The 19612-nt window shown below is 44.3% G+C and overlaps 1 protein-coding gene across 2 annotated transcripts in view; it reads left to right on the top strand.

The window, feature by feature from the left end:
• C2CD2 (C2 calcium dependent domain containing 2) overlaps positions 1-19612 on the top strand; it is a 205891-nt gene that overhangs the window by 34875 nt on the left and 151404 nt on the right. For both annotated transcript variants that reach the window (XM_073617265.1, XM_073617266.1), the window contains exon 3: positions 14139-14237. In XM_073617265.1, the coding sequence (XP_073473366.1) occupies positions 14139-14237 (99 nt within the window). The remainder of the gene's footprint in view (positions 1-14138; positions 14238-19612) is intronic.

The following is a 19612-nucleotide window of genomic DNA, read 5'->3' as shown; positions in this document are numbered from 1 at the left end:
TTAGGTGCCCAAGTCACTTTGTGATGACAAGGACACTCTTCAATGCATCCATCAGTGAGACCTCTCAAAGTCCTGAAGACACCAGTGAAGGTGTAGAGACACAAAAGCAAGGCCTGGGACTCCAATAATTGATCTCTGGTCTCTATTGTCGAAAGGGGAACCATGAAGGGTCACATAATGGTTCAAACAGGTACCTTTTAAAAAGACCTTCGGTATGTTTTTTTAGATTTGTGAATGGGTGGGCGTGAAAGAAGGGTCCTTTTTATTAGGTGCCCACATCACTTTTTGTTGACAAGGATACTCCCCATTGCATCCATCGGTGGGAACTCCCAAGGTCCTGAAGACTCCAGCAGAGGTGTGGTGAGGCAGCAGCAGGGCCTTGGACACCAGCGATGGATCTCTGGATCTCTGGTTTTTACTCTCAGAGGGACCATGGAGGGTCATGTGAGGGTAAGTTAAATATGGGAATGAGTTGGCAACCAATTTTCCTTGGAAGGATTGGCTATAATGAAAACCAGTGAGGATGGAAGCATGAAAGCAGCCATTGCCAACATGGTTTAGAATTCAACAGCCTAGTGCAGGGGTCTCCAAACTTTCTAAACAAGGGGTCATTTTACTGTTTTTGCAGGATTTAGGGGGGGGGGGTGGGGCAAACTATGGCCAGTAGTAGTAGATAGTGCCTCAGCCTTGGTGGTCTCTGGTTAGAAGGAGGAATAGTGCCCCTACATTGGTATTAGTGGGAGAAATTGTGCCCCATCGTTGGTGTCGGTGGAGGAATAGTGCCCCATCTTTTGTATTCGTTGGAGCAATAGTGCCCCATCATTGATATCAGTGGGAGGAATAGTGCCCCCCATTGTCAGTGGGGAGATAACCCCATTGTTGGAGTCAGTGGGGAGAATAGTGCCCCATTATTGGTGTCAGTGGAAGGATGTATGCGCCATCATTGGTGTCAGTGGGAGGAATCGTACCCCATTGTTGATGTCAAAAGAATAGTGGGGGTTGAATTAAGGCAAGCACAGGTCCACATCCAGCCCGCGGGTTGCAGTTTGGGGACCACTGGCCTCGTGAGTCACTCGCCAGAAACAAGCATGCAGGACAGGAGTCATACATTTCAGCCTTCGCTTTCCGCATGCTTGTTCCAGGTCTTGTAACTTCCCAGGTAGTAGAGATGTAGAGGGTGGCCCAGATTTTTTTTTCTTTTCCTATTTATTTTGGCAAGTTAGCTTTAAGCGATGTGCCGTTGAGCCCTTCCTATAACATTGCAGATTTTCCCTGTCTCAGTTATTAGCCAACTAAACCCCAGCGATCAGTGATTGATGAAATCATTCATATAATGCGACAGTCTCTTTGCGTCTATGAGCATCCTTCCCCCGAGAAAGGTCATCCAAGGATTCCCGTGCCTCATACACATTCCCCGCATTGGGGAGGACCTGGCGGTGACCGCTCGGCGTTCACAGGGGGGGGGCCCCCAATGGACAGGGGCGGCGGCGGTGGTGCGTACTGTGCGGCGTCCACGTTTTTTCAGATCTACCAGTGCGGCACTAAAGCTTCTAACGATGACAAATCACAAAGCGAATTGCTTCTGCCGCTTTTATGAGGCTTTTAAGGGCTTTTACTTAACAGCGAAGATCGTGTGTCAGATTAAATTTAGAGGATGCCTAGATCCATCCTGATTTATGTGGTGTGCGGCCTGGACCGCCATTGTCGCAGCCTGATTTTTATTTTATTTTTTTTTTTTGGCGATTCTACAAAAGCTCGCCCAGAGGAAGGAAGGGATTGATTTTTAGCTGCAGATTTAAAAGGAGAATGGCTGCATTATGAAGAGAAGGGAAAATCCATATGTGCTTTTCCCCCCTAAGGGTAGACTTGGCCTGGTGCAAAGTGACTGATGTATTGTTCTGGATGGTGGGGGGGGTGGGGCAGCGCGCCGTCACTGCAGCTGTTCAGCCAAGTGTTGGGGTGTGAGAGACAGCTGTGCCGCTCCGTACCATGTCTCTGCCTTCATACCACCCTTTGATGGAAGCGCGTTGTTTCCGAGCAGTATTGCCTTGCGGCGCCGGAGTCCTGGGCTCAGTTCCATCCAGGCAGCTGTATAAAAGGTTGTGTTGTGTTCCACGATCCGAGAACAAAGTGCTAAATGCTGTATATATGAAATGTATTTATTACAGCAAAGGAAAAAAAGTATTTGCTCCCCTGCTGATTTTGTACGATTTCCCACTGACAATGAATTGATCAGTTTATAATTTTAATGGTCGGTTTATTTTAAAAGTAAGAGACAGAATAACAACAAAAGTATCCAGAAAAACACATTTCAGAAAAGTTATAAATTGATTTACATTTTAATGAGTGAAATAAGTATTTGATCCCCTATCAATCAGCAAGATTTCTGGCTCCCAGGTGTCTTCCATACAAGTAACGAGCTCAGATTAGGAGCACTCTCTTAAAGGGAGTGCTCCTAATCTCAGTTTGTTACCTGTATAAAAGACACCTGTCCACAGAATCAATCAATCAGATTCCAATATCTCCACCATGACCAAGACCAAAGAGCCATCCAAGGATGTCAGGGATAAGATTGTAGACCTACACAAGGCTGGAATGGGCTTCAAGACCATCGCCAAGAAGCTTGGTATGAGAGTGACAACAGTCGGTGCGATTATTTGCAAATGGAAGAAACATAAAATAACTCTCAATCTCCCTCAGTCTGGGGTTCCATACAGGATCTCACCTCGTGGAGTTTCAATGATCATGAGAACGGTGAGGAGTCAGCCCAGAACTACACGGGAGAGTCTTGTCAATGATCTGAAGGCATCTGGGACCATAGTCACCAAGAAAACAATTGGTAACACACTACGCCAGGGATATGCAATTAGCGGACCTCCAGCTGTTGCAAAACTACAAGTCCCATCATGCCTCTGCCTCTGGGTGTCATGCTTGTGGCTGTCAGAGTCTTGCTATGCCTCATGGGACTTGTAGTTCTGCAACAGCTGGAGGTCCGCTAATTGCATATCCCTGCACTACGCCATGAAGGACTGAAATCCTGCAGCGCCCACAAGGTCCCCCTGCTCTCATGTACAAACCTGTTTGAAGTTTTCTAATGAACATCTGAATGATTCAGAGGAGAACTGGGTGAAAGTGTTGTGGTCAGAGGAGACCAAAAATCGAGCTCTTTGGCATCAACTCAACTCGCCGTGTTTGGAGTAGGAGAAGGAGGAACGCTGCCTATGACCCCAAGAACACCATCCCCACCATCAAACATGGGAGTGGAAACATTATGCTTTGGGGGTATTTTTCTGCTAAGGGTACAGGACAACTTCACCAAATCCAAAGGGATGATGGACGAGGCCATGTACCATCAAATCTTGGGTGAGAACCTCTTTCCCTCAGCGAGGCCATTGAAAATGGGTCCTGGATGGGTATTCCAGCATGACAACGACCCAAAACACACGGCCAAGGCAACAAAGGAGTGGCTCAAGAAGAAGCCAGTCTTCAGACCTTAATCCGATAGAAAATATGTGGAGGGAGCTGAAGGTTCTTGTTGCCATACGTCATCTTTGAAACCTTAATGACCTGGAGAGGATCTGACAAGAGGAGTGGGACCAAATGTCTCCTGAGATATGTGCAAACCTAGTGGGCCAACTACTAGAGACGTCTGATCTCTGTGATTGCCAACAAGGGTTTTGCCACCAACTACTAAGTCATGTTTTGCGAAGGGGTCAAATACTTATTTTACTTATTTCACTCAATAAAATGCAAATCAATTATAACATTTTATATAACAATTTATAACATTTTTGAAATGTGTTTTTCTGGATATTTTTGTTGTTGTTCTGTCTCTCTCACTGTTAAAATAAGCCTACTATTAAAATTATAGACTGATCGTTTCTTTGTCAGTGGGCAAATCTGCAAAATCAGCAGGGGATCAAATACTTTTTCCCCTCACTGTACAGGTATTTATATAGTGCCAGGAAATTATGAAGCTTTTCACACATGGGGCTTGTTAACACTGTAGTTGGCTGGCAAAGTCGTGCTACTTTCAGGTCGCGCCGGTGTGAACTGAGCCTCAAGGTTTAAAAAAAAAAAAAAAAAAACCTAAAAGGGAATGTTCCTAAAAGGGGATGTTTTCTCTTTTTTTAAAGTGGAGTTCCACCCAAAAATGGAACTTCCACTTTTTGGATCCCCCCCCCCCTCCGGGGTCACATTTGGCACCTTTTCAGGGGGGAGGAGGGAGCAGATATCTGTCTAATACTGGTACTTGCTCCCACTTCCTGGCATAGATCACCGTGGTGATTGCGGTGATCTATGCCACTTCCTGCGCCTCCCCCGTCCTCCCCCGCTGTATTCTGGGAGACACAGCAGGGACCTGGAAGGACGCGCAGCGCGACTCGCGCATGCGCAATAGAGAACCAGGAAGTGAAGCCGCACGGCTTCACTTCCTTATTCCCTCACCGAGGATGGCGGCGGCAGCAGCTGAGAGCCGAAGGACAGATCGGCTTCGGCTGCCGACATCGCTGGACCCTGGACAGGTAAGTGTCCATATATTAAAAGTCAGCAGCTGCATTATTGGTAGCTGCTGGCTTTTAATATTTTTTTTTTTTTTTTTTTTCAGCAAACCTCCGCTTTAAATACAATAACACTTATATGTATTGTCACCTCCCCCCCAACCTGAGACTGGACAGTGAAAGAAGAAGTAGCAGACTGATGAGCTCATTTCTGTCACTCTGCTCTATCCTTCTATCAGCTTGACCCTGGTAATGCACCGCAGCACAACGATTGACTCCTTGTGCTGCTTCTCCCTCTCACAATCTGAGCTCTGCTATAGAAGGACGGAAAGCTGATTACCAAGTCAATTTCTAGTATACTGCTTGTATTAAAAAGCAAAAGAAATGATGTACTAATAAATACAAAGCTGTATTAATCTGAGTCTTCTATATCTGCCTGTATACACCTGATGGGAGAGAAGTACATCGGTGTCAGCTGCGTTCTGGAAATGATGTGATTCTTATCTTCTGAGCTCAGTACATCCAGAGTCACTGACCTGGAACAAGAAATACAGGTCAGGTCTCACTCCACTGGCTGCAGACTGTTCCCCCAGGACAGCCAGATGGTTATCACTTCCAGAAGGAGGTCAGCAATCACATAACTCTCTTCTGACAAATTCTAGTACTGCGAGTGTGCAGAATTATGGAGGATATATATAGATATAGATAGATAGATATTTAAATATATATATTATAGGGCTGGGAAAAAAATCGATTTAAATCTTGAATCGAGTTGAGAGGTCAAATCGATTCAAAATTTAAGCAAATCGATTTTTTTAGATTTTTTTTTTTTTTTTTCACCGCGCCGGTCCTGAGGCGCTGCGGGCATGAGTTTTTAGGCGAGGCCGCGGCTTTGGCCTAGTCCGCGGCTACGGCCGGACGCCGCGGACTCGCCTAAACTCATGCCCGCAGCGCCTCCGGACCAGCGCGGACACCGCGCCGGGCCTGAAGAGCTGCGGGCAAGGAGTTTTTAGGTGAAGCCGCGGCCTCGCCTAAAAACTCATGCCCGCAGCGCCTCGGGACCGGCGCGGTTTCCATAAAAAAAAAAAAAAAAAAAAATTCGAATCGTGAATCGAGTTTTTTTTTTAAGAGAATCGAAGATTTTTTTTTTTTTTTAAGAAAATCTCCCAGCCCTAATTATATATATATAAAAATCTCTATCTCTCCAAAAGCCCTAATTATATATATATATATATATATATATATATATATATATATATATATATATATATATATATATATATATATAAAAATCTCTATCTCTCCAAAAGTATTGGGACACTCCCCTTTACACACACATGAACTTTAATGACATCAGGTCCCCGATCATCCTCTTCTGGGGCCCCCAGCGGCGCTGGTAGTTCCTCCCCGCATCGGGTGTGCACATTGGAGAAGCGCTCTCCTTGGTGGACACCCATGCGGGGCGCGCTCCCGAGTCCTGCTTTTGCATGTATTCACACAGAAAGCAGGACTTGGCCCCGCCCCCCCGTGTCATTGGATTTGATTGACAGCAGTGGGAGCCAGTGGCTACACTGGTAGTAATCGATTTAATCAGGACACGAGACACCAGCTACAGCTCGTTCCCGACTGGAGGAAGACATCGTTCAGGTAAGTAAAATGGGGGGCTGCAGCACTACAGAAGGTTTTTCACTCTAATGCATAGAATGTATGAAAAACCATGATAATTTACAACCCCTTTGCATTTCCTTCACTGGAACTAAGGGGCCAAACCCAACCCATGAAAAACAACCCCACACCATAATACGCCCTCCACCAAATGATTTGGACCAGTGCACAAAGCAAGGTCCATAAAGACATGAATGAGTGAGTTTGGCGTTGAGGAACTTGACTGGCCTGCACAGAGTCCTGACCTCAACACGATAGAACACCTTTGGGATGAATTTGAGTGGAGACTGCCAGCCAGGCCTTCTCATCCAACATCAGTGCCTGACCTCATAAATGCTCTTCTGGAAGAATGATCAAACATTTCCATAGACACTCTCCTAAACCTTGTGGACGGCCTTCCCAGAAGAGATGAAGCTGTTATAACTGCAAAGTGTGGGCCAACTCAATATTGAACCCTACAGACTAAGACTGGGATGTCATTAAAGATCATGTGCGTGTAAAGGCAGGTGTCCCAATACTTTTGGTAATGTAATGTATATACATTGTGGAGATGGAACACCCTGCACTTTCCCCACCCCTCTAGTCCCTACCGTGCTTAACAACATATATGATGAGCTATCAGTGCCCATGCAGCCGGTGTAGCGGTCCCGGGATTTGAAATCCCCGCTCTTCCTCCCCTTCTCGCATATATATGTGTTTTTCCCTCTATGCTCCCAGCACAGAGAACCGGATCTCACTGAGAGCCCCTACTAACGGTTGGGACCTGGATCTCCTGGTTCCGGGTCACCTGATCGTTGTGGTAGCCTCTGATTGGCTACCACAGTGATCAGTCACTGTAAACCCCCCAGCATTTTTTTTTTTTTTCTTTTTGTGAATGTAGAAGATGCATTGTATCTTTTTCATTCCTTGCATACTTTAGGTGATTGTAGCCGTATTCGTGAAAACTTTTGTGAATCAGTACTGCTTGGGGCTTAAAGAAGGGGGCACACCCCGAAAGTTCGTCCATGAAAAATGATATGTTAGTGCAAATAAAAAAAAGTATCACAGACAGTACTCAGTTTTCTCATTCCTTGCAGAAAGAGAAAAAAAAAAGTGTTTGTAAAAATGTATAATAATAATAAAAGATATAAAGAATAATAAAAAATAAAAGAAAAATAACTAGTTCAAGGTTTGATCTAGGTCTGTGCCAGGGTTAGTGCTTGGGTCAAGTAAGGGCCAAAGGTCGGAGTATATTTTGGACAGGATTTACTCCATTTATTTATTTTTTTTAATTAGCTTTAGTGTCAGTGTGTTTTAGGTAGGACAAAAAAAAAAAAGCAAAAAAACCCCCCAAAATGCGCACTATTGCTTCTAGGCTGTACTACGGGTATAAACAAGAAATAGCATATACATATGTGGTATCGTTGCGATCGTTAGGAGCAGGAGAATTTATTTCCGGTTGCTCTTTGGTGGTAGGTTATGGTAGGTACAAGAAAAATACAGCTAGATTTAAAAATAAAAAAAATATTATTTATTTATTTATTTTTTACTATTTTGGGTCAGTTTTCCTTTATTATTAATAATAATAATAATAAAAAACAAAATCAGGAGATATCCGTAACTATTTACTACAAAATGAAAGCCCAATTTGTCCTAAAAAAAACACGCGGTATAATCCACCTGGATGCACAAAGTAGTTGTGATAATATGTACGGTTTTACCAACACTTGTCAAAATTTGCAAAATTGAGCTTTAGGCATTTAGATTTGTTCTACCCTTAGGTGTGAAGGGGTTAAGTCGAGAAGAGGAAGGCTAGAACCCTTGTGCTAATACATTGTACAAACATGTACGCTCACATGCAGAACCGCACACGGAACGCGTTGGATAGGGTGTAAACAAGCCTTGTTAGAGTCTTGGATAGCAGTTCTTATCCTTCCACGCTCCATCCAAAACCTGAACAAGAAAAAAAAAATCTCTTTAGCTTGCCATACAGTGAAGGGGTTCATGTGCACAGCCGCAAGAAAACCATACAGTGCCCAGAGCCTCCGTGAAGACTTACCCGCTGTGTACCGCAACCCATAGACGGCTATTAGAAGATGCTGCTGTATGCAGTAATATGCCAGGGGTTGTGTAATTGTGTAATGCACACAAACGTGTACTCTTAACACAGTTTACATTTGGGGCATGTGTCAGCCGCCGGCGCATACAGCCACATCTTCTATTTGCTGTCTATGGATCGCTGTACAAAACAGATGCGGCTTCCAGTACGTTTTTACAGAGGATCTGGGCGCTGTATGTTTCCCTTACAGCCGCGTGCATGAACCCCAAAGTTTATCTCTAGCCATTTTTTTCCCTATTCACATTCTGTAGACCAGCCATTCTCAACCAGGGGGGTTCTCCAGAGGTTATTGGAGGTTCCTTGAGCTGTGGCTGATTGGCCTGCTATCATATGGTGCCAGCATAGTTCCAGATGCCACGTGGCAAAGCCAGCAGTATGACCCCCAATTTGTTTCTTGGCTATAGTATCTGTAAGGGTGATGTTCTGACCATTACTGCAGGGGTTGCATTCTTTCCACTGACCACCACGCTAAGGGTTGCATACTTTCTACTAACCTCCAGTATAGGGGTTGCATTCTTTCTACTGACTTCCATTATAGGGGTTGTATTCTTTCTACTGACCTCCACTCTAAGGGTTGCAAATATTCTACTCACCTCCAATATAGGGGTTGCATTCTTTCTACTGACCTCCAGTATTGGGGTTGCATTCTTTCTACTGACCTCCAGTATTGGGGTTGCATTTTTTCTAATGACCTCCACTCTCTACTGACCTCCAATATAGGGTTTGCATTCTGTTTACTGACTTCCAATATAGGGGGTTACATTCTTTTTACTGACTTCCAATATAGGGGTTACATTCTTTCTACTGACCTCCATTATGGGGGTTGCATTTTTTCTAATTACCTCCACTCTCTACTGACCTCCAATATGGGGATTGCATTCTTTTTACTGACTTCCAATATAGGGGTTGCAGTTTTTTTACTGACTTCCAATATATGGGTTGCATTCTTTCTACTGACCTCCAGTATGGGGGTTGCATTTTTTTCTAATGACCTCCACTCTCTACTGACCTCCAATATAGGGTTTGCATTCTGTTTACTGACTTCCAATATAGGGGTTACATTCTTTTTACTGACTTCCAATATAGGGGTTACATTCTTTTTACTGACTTCCAATATAGGGGTTACATTCTTTTTACTGACTTCCAATATAGGGGTTACATTCTTTTTACTGACTTCCAATATAGGGGTTACATTCTTTTTACTGACTTCCAATATAGGGGTTACATTTTTTTTCTACTGACCTCCATTATGGGGGTTGCATTTTTTTCTAATGACCTCCACTCTCTACTGACCTCCAATATGGGGTTTGCAGTCTTTTTACTGACTTCCAATATATGGGTTGCATTCTTTCTACTGACCTCCAGTATGGGGGTTGCATTTTTTCCAATGACCTCCACTTCTCTCAACTGACTTCCAATATATGGGATTGTATTCTTTTTACTGACCACCACACTAAGGGTTGCATACTTTCTGCTGACCTCCAATATAGGGGTTGTATTCTTTTTACTGACCACCACACTAAGGGTTGCATACTTTCTGCTGACCTCCAATATAGGGGTTGCATTCTTACCTGCAATGTAAGGGACATTTTTCCTAATGACCCTTGATGGATTGGTTTTTAGAAAGGGTTCCCTGAGACCTGAAAATTATTGTAGGGGTTCCTCTAGGGCACATGCATCCAACACAAGGCCCGTGGGCCAAATCTGGCCTGCCAGACCATTTCATGTGACCCTCGCACCTCTCATGCAGCTGTGGAACCCCCCCCCCCCCTCCCTCGTGCAGACGCAGGGAGGCTCTTCTCTCCCATGGTCTCAGCATTCAGCAGACTCCAGCAGATGATTCCAACCCTCCTCTGGTCCTCCTCCACTTTCTGCTTCCCAGCTCCATCCCAGGTTTTTTCCCAGCAGCACAAGGTAAGGGGGGTACACTGATAGAAGTGATTGAGGGGGCTTTAGACTTCTGATGGTTGGGGGGGCTTTAACATCTGATGTAAGGGGGGAGTGGGGGGGTGCTCTGGACATCTAGTCTTGGCCATTTGAGGTCAACCATAATACTGATGTGGCCCACGATTAAATTAAGTTTGATCCCCCGGCTCTAGGGTAAAAAGGCTGAGGAAGGCTGCTGTAGGCTCTTTGTATGAACTTCCTTTGGAGCGGTGCGTGATTCGGCACTGTAGTGAATATGGACAGATCGGGGGTACTGACACAGCTTCTTCTATTCCAAGTGCACAGGACAGGGTGACAACATTGCAGCTGAACTGTGTTGCCGAAGTCTCTGTTAATACACCTTGCTGGTATGATTGAACTGAAGCAGGACATAAAGAAAAGGCATTAAACTTCTTGCATTCTAGGAACATGTGCGATAACATTTCTGATTTAATTGGTTAAAATAAAAAAAGTTTTGGCCAGGGATACACTTCAAATCTGTATCTTTTTAAAACCCTGGCTTGTTTTGAACGTTTTAAGCTCCATGGCTGTCCTCCTTTATCCTTGCTTTGCTTACTTAGTGAACCATTAGCTCTTCATGAGTATGCAGACTGTGAGTTCTGTTTTCTCTGGCCGCATGCTTGTTCTGGGTCAGTACAGTGAAGAGAGAACCGAGCCTGAAGCTGCTTAGTAATCCTTAATTGGAGATTACAAAAATCCAAAGTGTGGTAATGAGTACAGCAGTCTGTCTATTATACGGTGCTTGATGTTTAAATACAACAAAGTTCTCCCCGGCAGCAAGCTTCCAGCTATTTACAAAGACTCTCAGATCACTGCGATGAATACAAGACCCCAGAGGATGGCCCTCAGGGCAATGTAGAGCTCTTCTGTGGTCCACCAAGATCTTAGGAGGACATCGATCTTAGATGATGTTAAAGTAGATGTAAACGCCAATCACTGAAATTTCATTTAAAGTGATACTAAACATTCAATGTTTCATTGCCATCATCTCTTCTCTACAGTGCCTTGAAAAAGTATTCATACCACTTGAAATTTTCCACATTTTATCATGTTACAAACAAAAAAGTAAATGTATTTTATTGGGATTTTATGTGATAGACCAACACAAAGTGGCACATAATTGTGAAGTGGAAGGAAAATGATAAATGGTTTTCAAATTTTGTTACAATTATGTGAAAAGTGTGGGGTACATTTGTATGGCGCCCCCCTGAGTCAATACTTTGTAGAACCTCCTTTCACTGCAATTACAGCTCCAAGTCTTTTTGGGGATGTCTCTACCAGCTTTGCACATCTAGAGAGGGACATTTTTGCCCATTTTTCTTTGTAAAATCGCTTAAGCTCTGTCAGATTGGATTGAGATCGTCTGTGAACAGCAATTTTCAAGTCTTGCCACAGATTCTCAATGTGATTTAGGTCTGGACTTTGAGTGGGCCATTCTAACACATGAATATGCTTTGATCTAAACCATTCCATTGTAGCTCTGGCTGTATGTTTAGGGTCGTTGTCCTGCTGGAAGGTGAACCTCCGCCCCAGTCTCAAGTCTTTTGAAGACTCTAACAGGTTTTCTTCTAAGATTGCCCTGTATTTGGCTCCATCCATCTTCCCATCAACTCTGACCAGCTTCCCTGTCCCTGCTGAAGAAAAGTATCCCCACAACATGATGCTGCCACCACCATGTTTCACGGTGGGGATGGTGTGTTCAGGGTGGTGTGCAGTGTTAGGTTTCCGCCACACACAGCGTTTTACTGTTAAGCCAAAAAGTTCAATTTAGGTCTCCTCTGACCAGAGCACCTTCTTCCACATGTTTGCTGTGTCCCCCACATGGCTTCTCACAAACTGCAAACGGTTCTTCTTACGGCTTTTTTTAAACAATGTCTTTCTTCTTGCCGCTCTTTGTGGCCAGATTTGTGGAGAGCATGACTAGTAGTTGTCCTGTAAAGGAAAAAAGGAAACCCCCCTTAGTGGGGATTATAAAGGCTACACTACTGATATGAGATAAAGTTTTTATACATGTGATGATCATTTAAACATGACGAACAAAAAAAAAAACAAAAAACATAACATAAGTACATAGCAACCATATAATTGTTAGATTGACTTAATACTCTCCAAATTATCGAAATCTCAGGGAACCCGACACGTTTCTGGTTCAAGCCCTTCGTCAGGGTTATTGGATAGGAGAATATATGGTCATAAATTTTGTCCAAAAGTAAGCAGAAGTTGGTTAAAAAGAGTATACTGTCTGCCATATTGGGGTATTCCTGGCTGCAAGGGAAGATGGTGACTGGACGTGGATGAGCTGAAAAATGGGTGACTACAGGTAGAGGGAATGTTCAAATGACCTTTGACTACATAACGAATGGACCAAGAGGGGCTGCATTGAGGCTCAGATAACATCATTTGACAATCATCACATTGAATATATGTTCACACAATCATTCCATTGCATCCCGCTTACCACCCTGATCTGTGACGACCAGTACATGGAGGGCTCTCATAAGATACCCCTCCTGTTGACTCCGAGGGGCAGTGCCAGTAGTCCTCCATTGATGCCGTCTTCTGCAGTGTTCCACCGTCATCTCTGTTTTACATAGTACAGTATACTCTTTTGAACCAACTTCTGCTTACTTTGGGACAAATTTATCACCATATATTCTCCTATTCAATACCCCTGACGAAGGGCTTGAAGCAGAAACGCATCTGGTACCGGAGATTTTCCATAATTTGGAGAGTATTAACTCAATATAATAATTATATGGTTGCTATGTACTAATGTTTTTTGTTGTTGTTTTTTTGTGTAATAGATCATCACATGTATGTGTGATCTAATTTATTATGTATAAACGCTTTTTATCTCATATCAGTGGTGGTGTTGCCTTTATAATCCCAACTAAGAGGGGTTTTCCTATATACCAGGGATGTGGCAACATTTCTCCAATCTCTGACATTGGTAAAAACGTATATAAATAGTTGTCCTGTGGACAGATTCTCCTACCTGAGCTGTGGATCTCTGCAGCTTCTTCAGACTTACCATGGGCCTATTGGATCCTTCTCTGATGAATGCTCTCCCTCCCCAGCCTGTCAGTTTAGGTGGACGGCCATGTCTTGGTAGGTTTGCAGTTGTGCCATACTCTTTCCATTTTCGGATTGAACAGCGAGGTGTTCAAAGTTTGGGATATTTTTTTATAACCTATCCCTGCTTTAAACTTCTCCACAACTTTATCCCTGACCTGTCTGGTGTGTTCCTTGGCCTTCATAAGGCTGTTTGTTCACTAAGGTTCTCTAACAAACCTCTGAGGGCTTCACAGAACAGCTGTATTTATACTGAGATTAAATTACACACAGGTGGACTCTATTTACTAATTAGGTGACTTCTGAAGGCGATTGGTTCCACTAGATTTTAGTTAGGGGTATCGGAGTAAAGGGGGCTGAATACTAAGTACCCCACACTTTTCATGTTTATTTTATAAAAATGTTGAAAATCATTTATCATTTTCCTTCCACTTCACAACTAAAAAAGGGGGCTGAATACGAATTCACACCATTTTTTTTTTAATTTTTTGTTTCGCTTTAAACAGAAAGACGCTCTTTAACGCCCTCCCATGTGCACTACGCTTAGGGTGATATTTTTTTTACTTTCTGCTATAAAACAGAAAAAACAAAAAAAAAATACAATTTCTTCATAGATTTTGGCCAAAATGTATTCCGCTACATGTTTTTGATCACCATTGCCATTAATACAGTGATCGGAGAGAGGGGGACCCTGTGATTTGACTTCTAAGGGTTCTGGTATCCAGGAGTGATCTTTAAATATCACAATTCCTAAAAACTGTGCACAGACTTCCATAGAATCTGCTTTATGTTGCAACCCCTTCTGTCTTATGACGCTTTGCTGAATCCATGTGATTTGTATTTTCTCCTCTTCTCAGGGTTCTCTGCGATTGATGTTTGAAGAGGACAATGGCCAAGGGCCCCTAGAGCTGTCTGTCAAGCAAGTAGCCAGCGTTGTAAAGTCCAGTAATGTGAAGGTAAGGTGCGGACCTCGCACATTGTGTATACCATATATACTCGAGTATAAGTCGAGGCCCTAATTTACCACAAAAAAATGTGAAAAACTTAGTGACCGAGTATAAGACGAGGGTGAGAAATGCGCAGCTACTGTAAGTGGAAAAGAGGGTCAACAATGCCCATTTGCAGCCTCACTGTGCCCATTTTCAGCCTCACTGTGCCCATTTTCAGCCTCACTGTGCCCATTTGCAGCCATAGGTCCCCCGAACTTCAAACTCGGTAGTTAAGGGTTCCTAGATGCCCCCTAGCTGCAGCCAAAAATTTGGGGTCTCTGAACCCAAATGATCCCGAAATGACATTGCTGCAGATGGACACAGTTGATCGAATTTGGGGCCCCGTATCTTGGGGCCACTTAGTGCTAAGAACCCCAAATTTGGTGTGCAAACCCAGTAGACCTAGCACCATAAAATATCCCAGCTGGGGTTTCTAGCACCAAGTGGCTCCAAGATACAGGGCCCCAAATATCGGTTCAGAAAATGTCAAGCACTTTTCTGCAGCAGAGAATGACATTTTCCGAACCGAATTTGGGGCCCCGTATCTCAGGGCCACTTAGTGCTAAGAACCCCAAATTTGGTGTGCAAACCCAGTAGACCTAGCACCATAAAATATCCCAGCTGGGGTTTCTAGCACCAAGTGGCCCCAAGATACAGGGCCCCAAATATCGGTTCAGAAAATGTCAAGCACTTTTCTGCAGCAGAGAATGACATTTTCCGAACCGAATTTGGGGCCCCGTATCTCGGGGCCACTTAGTGCTAGGAACTCCATCTTTTGGATATGTTGTGGTACCAGTTCCACTGGGTTTGCACACCAAATTTGGGGTTCCTAGCGCCAAGTGGCCCTGAGATACGGGGCCCTAAAGTCGGTTCGGAAAATGAAATTTTTTGCTGCAGAAAAGTGCTTGACTCGAGTATAAGTAGAGGGGGGCACTTTCAGCACAAAAAAATGTGCTGAAAAATTCGACTTATACTCGAGTATATACGGTATTATAAAACTGAAACAATATGGTGGACATATAGGTTATTTAAAAAAAAATAAAATAAAATGAAAAGAATGGAGAAACACTACCACAAATGTCTTTTTGTACATATACATCCTTTATTTCTGATATGAAGCTACAAAACATATTATTATATATGAGTAACATAATGTACAAATATTGATGGTCAGATACATGTGCTTATTATATGTCCTAAAATACTACTGAAAAACTTTTGTATGTTTTTTTTTTTTGCTCTTGTTTTTTCTTTTCAATAAAAATTAACTGATTTAAAAAAAAAAAAAAAAAACAATATGGTGATGAAGAAATACGTTTTCCCCATAACTGCCATTTTTGGTCCTCCCGAAAAACTGAACCTTTACCGGTGTGTTGGTATAAGATCTTCCTGAAGCCAACCTTGGATCTAACTTGTCAAATTGTACCATGTTAATAGATTGGTATACAGTAGATATATTTAAAGAAGAATTCCAGGTGTTGATATTTTCTACACGATTAAGTTTTGTTCATCTTGAACTAATAGAACTTCACTATATTATCAAAAGTATTGGGACGCCTGCCTTTACATGAACTTTAATGACATCCCAGTCTTAGTCCGTAGGGTTCAATATTGAGTTGGCCCATCCTCTACAGCTATAACAGCTTCAACTCTTCTGGGAAGGCTGTCCACAAGGTTTAGGAGTGTGTCTATGGGAATGTTTGACCATTCTTCCAGAAGCACATTTGTGAGGTCAGGCACTGATGTTGGATGAGAAGGCCTGGCTCGCAGTCTCCGCTCTAATTCATCCCAAAGGTGTTCTATCTAGAGTTGCCACCTCATCCCTTTAAACCCAAACACATATGAATTACACAGGTTCTGTGGCTGATTAAGGTGGTAATTAAACTCACTTGGTGCCTTACCTGCATTAAATTAGCCTCAGAATCTGTGTAATTGTTATGTGTTCAGGTTTAAAGGGATGAGATGGCAACCCTAGTTCTATCGGGTTGAGGTCAGGACTCTGCAGACCAGTCAAGTTCCTCCACCCCAAACTCGCCCATGCTCTTGCTTTGTGCCCTGGTCCAAATCATTTGGTGGAGGGGTGATTATGGTGAGGGGTTGTTTTTCAGGGGTTGGGCTTGGCCCCTTAATTCCGGTGAAGAGAACTCTTAAGGCGTCAGTTTGGGGATGGCCCCTTCTTGTTCCAACATGACTGCGTACCAGTGCACAAAGCAAGGTCCATAAAGACATGGATGAGCGAGTTTGGGAGGTGGAGGAACTTGACTGGCCTGCACAGAGTCCTGACCTCAACCCGATAGAACACCTTTGAGATGAATTGAGACTGTGAGCCAGGCCTTCTCGTCCAACATCAGTGCTTGACCTCCCAAATGCCCTTCTGGAAGAATGGTCAAACATTCCCATAGACACACTCCTAAACCTTGTGGACGGCCTTCCCAGAAGAGTTGAAGCTGTTATAGCTGAAAAGGGTGGGCCAACTCAATATTGAACCCTACGGACTAAGACTGGGATGTCATTAAAGTTCATGTGTGTAAAGACAGGCGTCCCAATACTTTTGATAATAGAGTATGTGTATGCCATACTGATATCTTTGGAAGCTGGATAGTTGTTAATTTTATATTGTATTTTTTTAAATGTAACTGCCTACTCCCAAACTGTCATTTGAAGTAAAACACTTAGCCAAGTATTATTCTGCACAATTTTTTTATTGTGCATTAAAAAAATAAAACAAATAAAATTAGACATGCTATCTGCCAATAGAACTTAACCAAAAAGTGCATTCTTTGCATCCAAAAGTATAGAAAATATAACAAATCAAATCATTATTATTCAACCAAAAAATAAAATAAAAGTCTCATGCATGTGCCCATCTTCTTAATATAAGGGGTCAGCAATGCCAAGAGTTGGTGAAAGCAGGGGTCCGTCATCCGGAGATAATTCCGAAAACCATCCGGATTATTCTCCTGGAGCTCCCACAGCAAAGGCATATGACATAATTGGTCACGATTAATAAAGCAACCAATATTTGGTCCAAGAAATCCTCCTCCTCCTGTCCCTGGACTGGACTTGGGTCAAAGCAATAACTCCAAGGCCAATAATAAATAACACGTTTTCTCTTCTGATTCCGCAACATGGCTGGTTGACGAACCGCCGTTCAGAAACAAACTGAAAAGCACGAAATGAAAAGTGTGAAATGAAAACCGCAAATCAACACTCACCAATATTCTACTAACACGAAATTAGCAGAAGGAGCCCAAAAAAGCTGAAAAACCACGTAGTACGTCACTACGTTTGTGTTTGTTGGCCGACAATTCTTTGCCGTTTGTATGCAAGACAAAATCCAGGCACACGCCTTCGGACAAAAGTCCGAGGTTTTGCCTGCTGAAAATCCGATCGTGTGCACGAGGCTTCAGACTCATGGTTACGGCACACACTCTCACTGACCTTAATGGGCGAGTTGGACAGCTTGGCTCACAGTTGCAGTGCACTCCCATTGACCTCAATGGACGAATTTGATTGCTTTCATCTTGGTTGTGGCATGCTCCCATTAACTTGAATGGGAGAGTTTGACAGCTTGGCTTGCTGTTGCGGCATGCTCCTATTGACCTCCGTGGACAGACTTGAGAGGTGGTGTTCCGCCTGTCAGACTCTGTAGCTGTAGTTAAAATTGCCATGGCTGCGGCATGTGTACAGCTCCATCCGGCTGTAATGTTAGGATTTAGGTGGGTGGTTTAGGGAGGCAGTAAAACCGTGGCTCAGCCACCTGTTTTTACCAGTTGCTTGTATAAAAAAAAAACAGGTTTGCTCACCTGCCAAATAAGGCTGTGCTGCATGGCAGAGCTGTGTAAATCTTAGGACCGGATGGACACAAATAGAAAACCTTTCACAGGTAAAACAGCCTCCTTTTTATGTATTAAAAGCTATTTGCTAGGAGTTCAGTTGTATAATTGATCGGGGGGATGTCATTTTGTCGCACTCCTATGTATTCGCTCCTATCAAAGCGCCCCGAGACAATGTCACACCGACAGTTGGGTTGCAGACAACAATACTGGGACCTTTTGGGGATCGCGGCGTTAAAAGGATTGATGAGCCGCGCTCTACGGCTAGGAAAGGGATTACCGCGACAAACGTAACTGCTGGCGGCCCCGTCCTCCGGTGACCTAAAGAGACGTTCACCGTGTGTCAGGCTTGTGCGAGGTTAATGGGAGCTGTGGGTGTGTGCGGTGTGTGTCTGTGTGTGTGTGCGGTGTGTGTCTGTGTGTGTGTGCGGTGTGTGTCTGTGTGTGTGTGCGGGGTGTGTGTGTGCGGGGTGTGTGTGTGCGGGGTGTGTGTGTGCGGTGTGTGTGTGTGTGTGCGGTGTGTGTGTGTGCGGTGTGTGTGTGTGTGCGGTGTGTGTGTGCGGTGTGCGGTGTGTGTGTGTCTGTGGGTGTGTGTCTGTGTGTGTGCGGTGTGTGTGTGTCTGTGTGTGTGCGGTGTGTGTGTGTGTGTGTGTGTGTGCGGTGTGTGTGTGTGCGGTGTGTGTGTGTGTGTGCGGTGTGTGTGTGTGCGGTGTGTGTGTGTGTGCGGTGTGTGTGTGTGCGGTGTGCGGTGTGTGTGTGTCTGTGGGTGTGTGTCTGTGGGTGTGCGGTGTGTGTGTGTGCGGTGTGTGTGTGTCTGTGTGTGTGCGGTGTGTGTGTGTGTGTGTGTGTGTGCGGTGTGTGTGTGTCTGTGTGTGTGCGGTGTGTGTCTGTGGGTGTGTGTCTGTGTGTGTGCGGTGTGTGTGTGTGTGTGTGTGTGTGTCTGTGGGGGTGTGTGTGTGTGTGTGCGGTGTGTGTCTGTGTGTGTGCGGTGTGTGTGTGTGTGTGTGTCTGTGTGTGTGCGGTGTGTGTCTGTGTGTCTGTATGTGTGCGGTGTGTATGTGTGCGGTGTGTGTGTGTGCGGTGTGTGTGTGTGCGGTGTGTGTGTGTGCGGTGTGTGTGTGTGTGCGGTGTGTGTGTGTGTGCGGTGTGTGTGTGTGCGGTGTGTGTGTGTGCGGTGTGTGTGTGTGCGGTGTGTGTGCGGTGTGTGTCTGTGTGTCTGTATGTGTGCGGTGTGTGTGTGTGTGTGCGGTGTGTGTCTGTGGGTGTGCGGTGTGTGTCTGTGTGTCTGTATGTGTGCGGTGTGTGTGTGTGTGTGTGTGTGCGGTGTGTGTGTGTGCGGTGTGTGTGCGGTGTGTGTGTGTGTCTGTGTGTGTGTGTGTGTGCTGTGTGTGTGTGTGCGGTGTGTGTGTGTGCGGTGTGTGTGTGTGCGGTGTGTGTGTGTGCGGTGTGTGTGTGTGCGGTGTGTGTGTGTGCGGTGTGTGTGCGGTGTGTGTGCGGTGTGTGTCT

Source organism: Aquarana catesbeiana, linkage group LG02, assembly GCF_042186555.1.
Source record: "Aquarana catesbeiana isolate 2022-GZ linkage group LG02, ASM4218655v1, whole genome shotgun sequence".
Lineage (NCBI taxonomy): Eukaryota > Metazoa > Chordata > Amphibia > Anura > Ranidae > Aquarana > Aquarana catesbeiana.
Note: the sequence above shows the minus strand (reverse complement) of the source record. Positions and strands in the feature narration are given on the sequence as shown.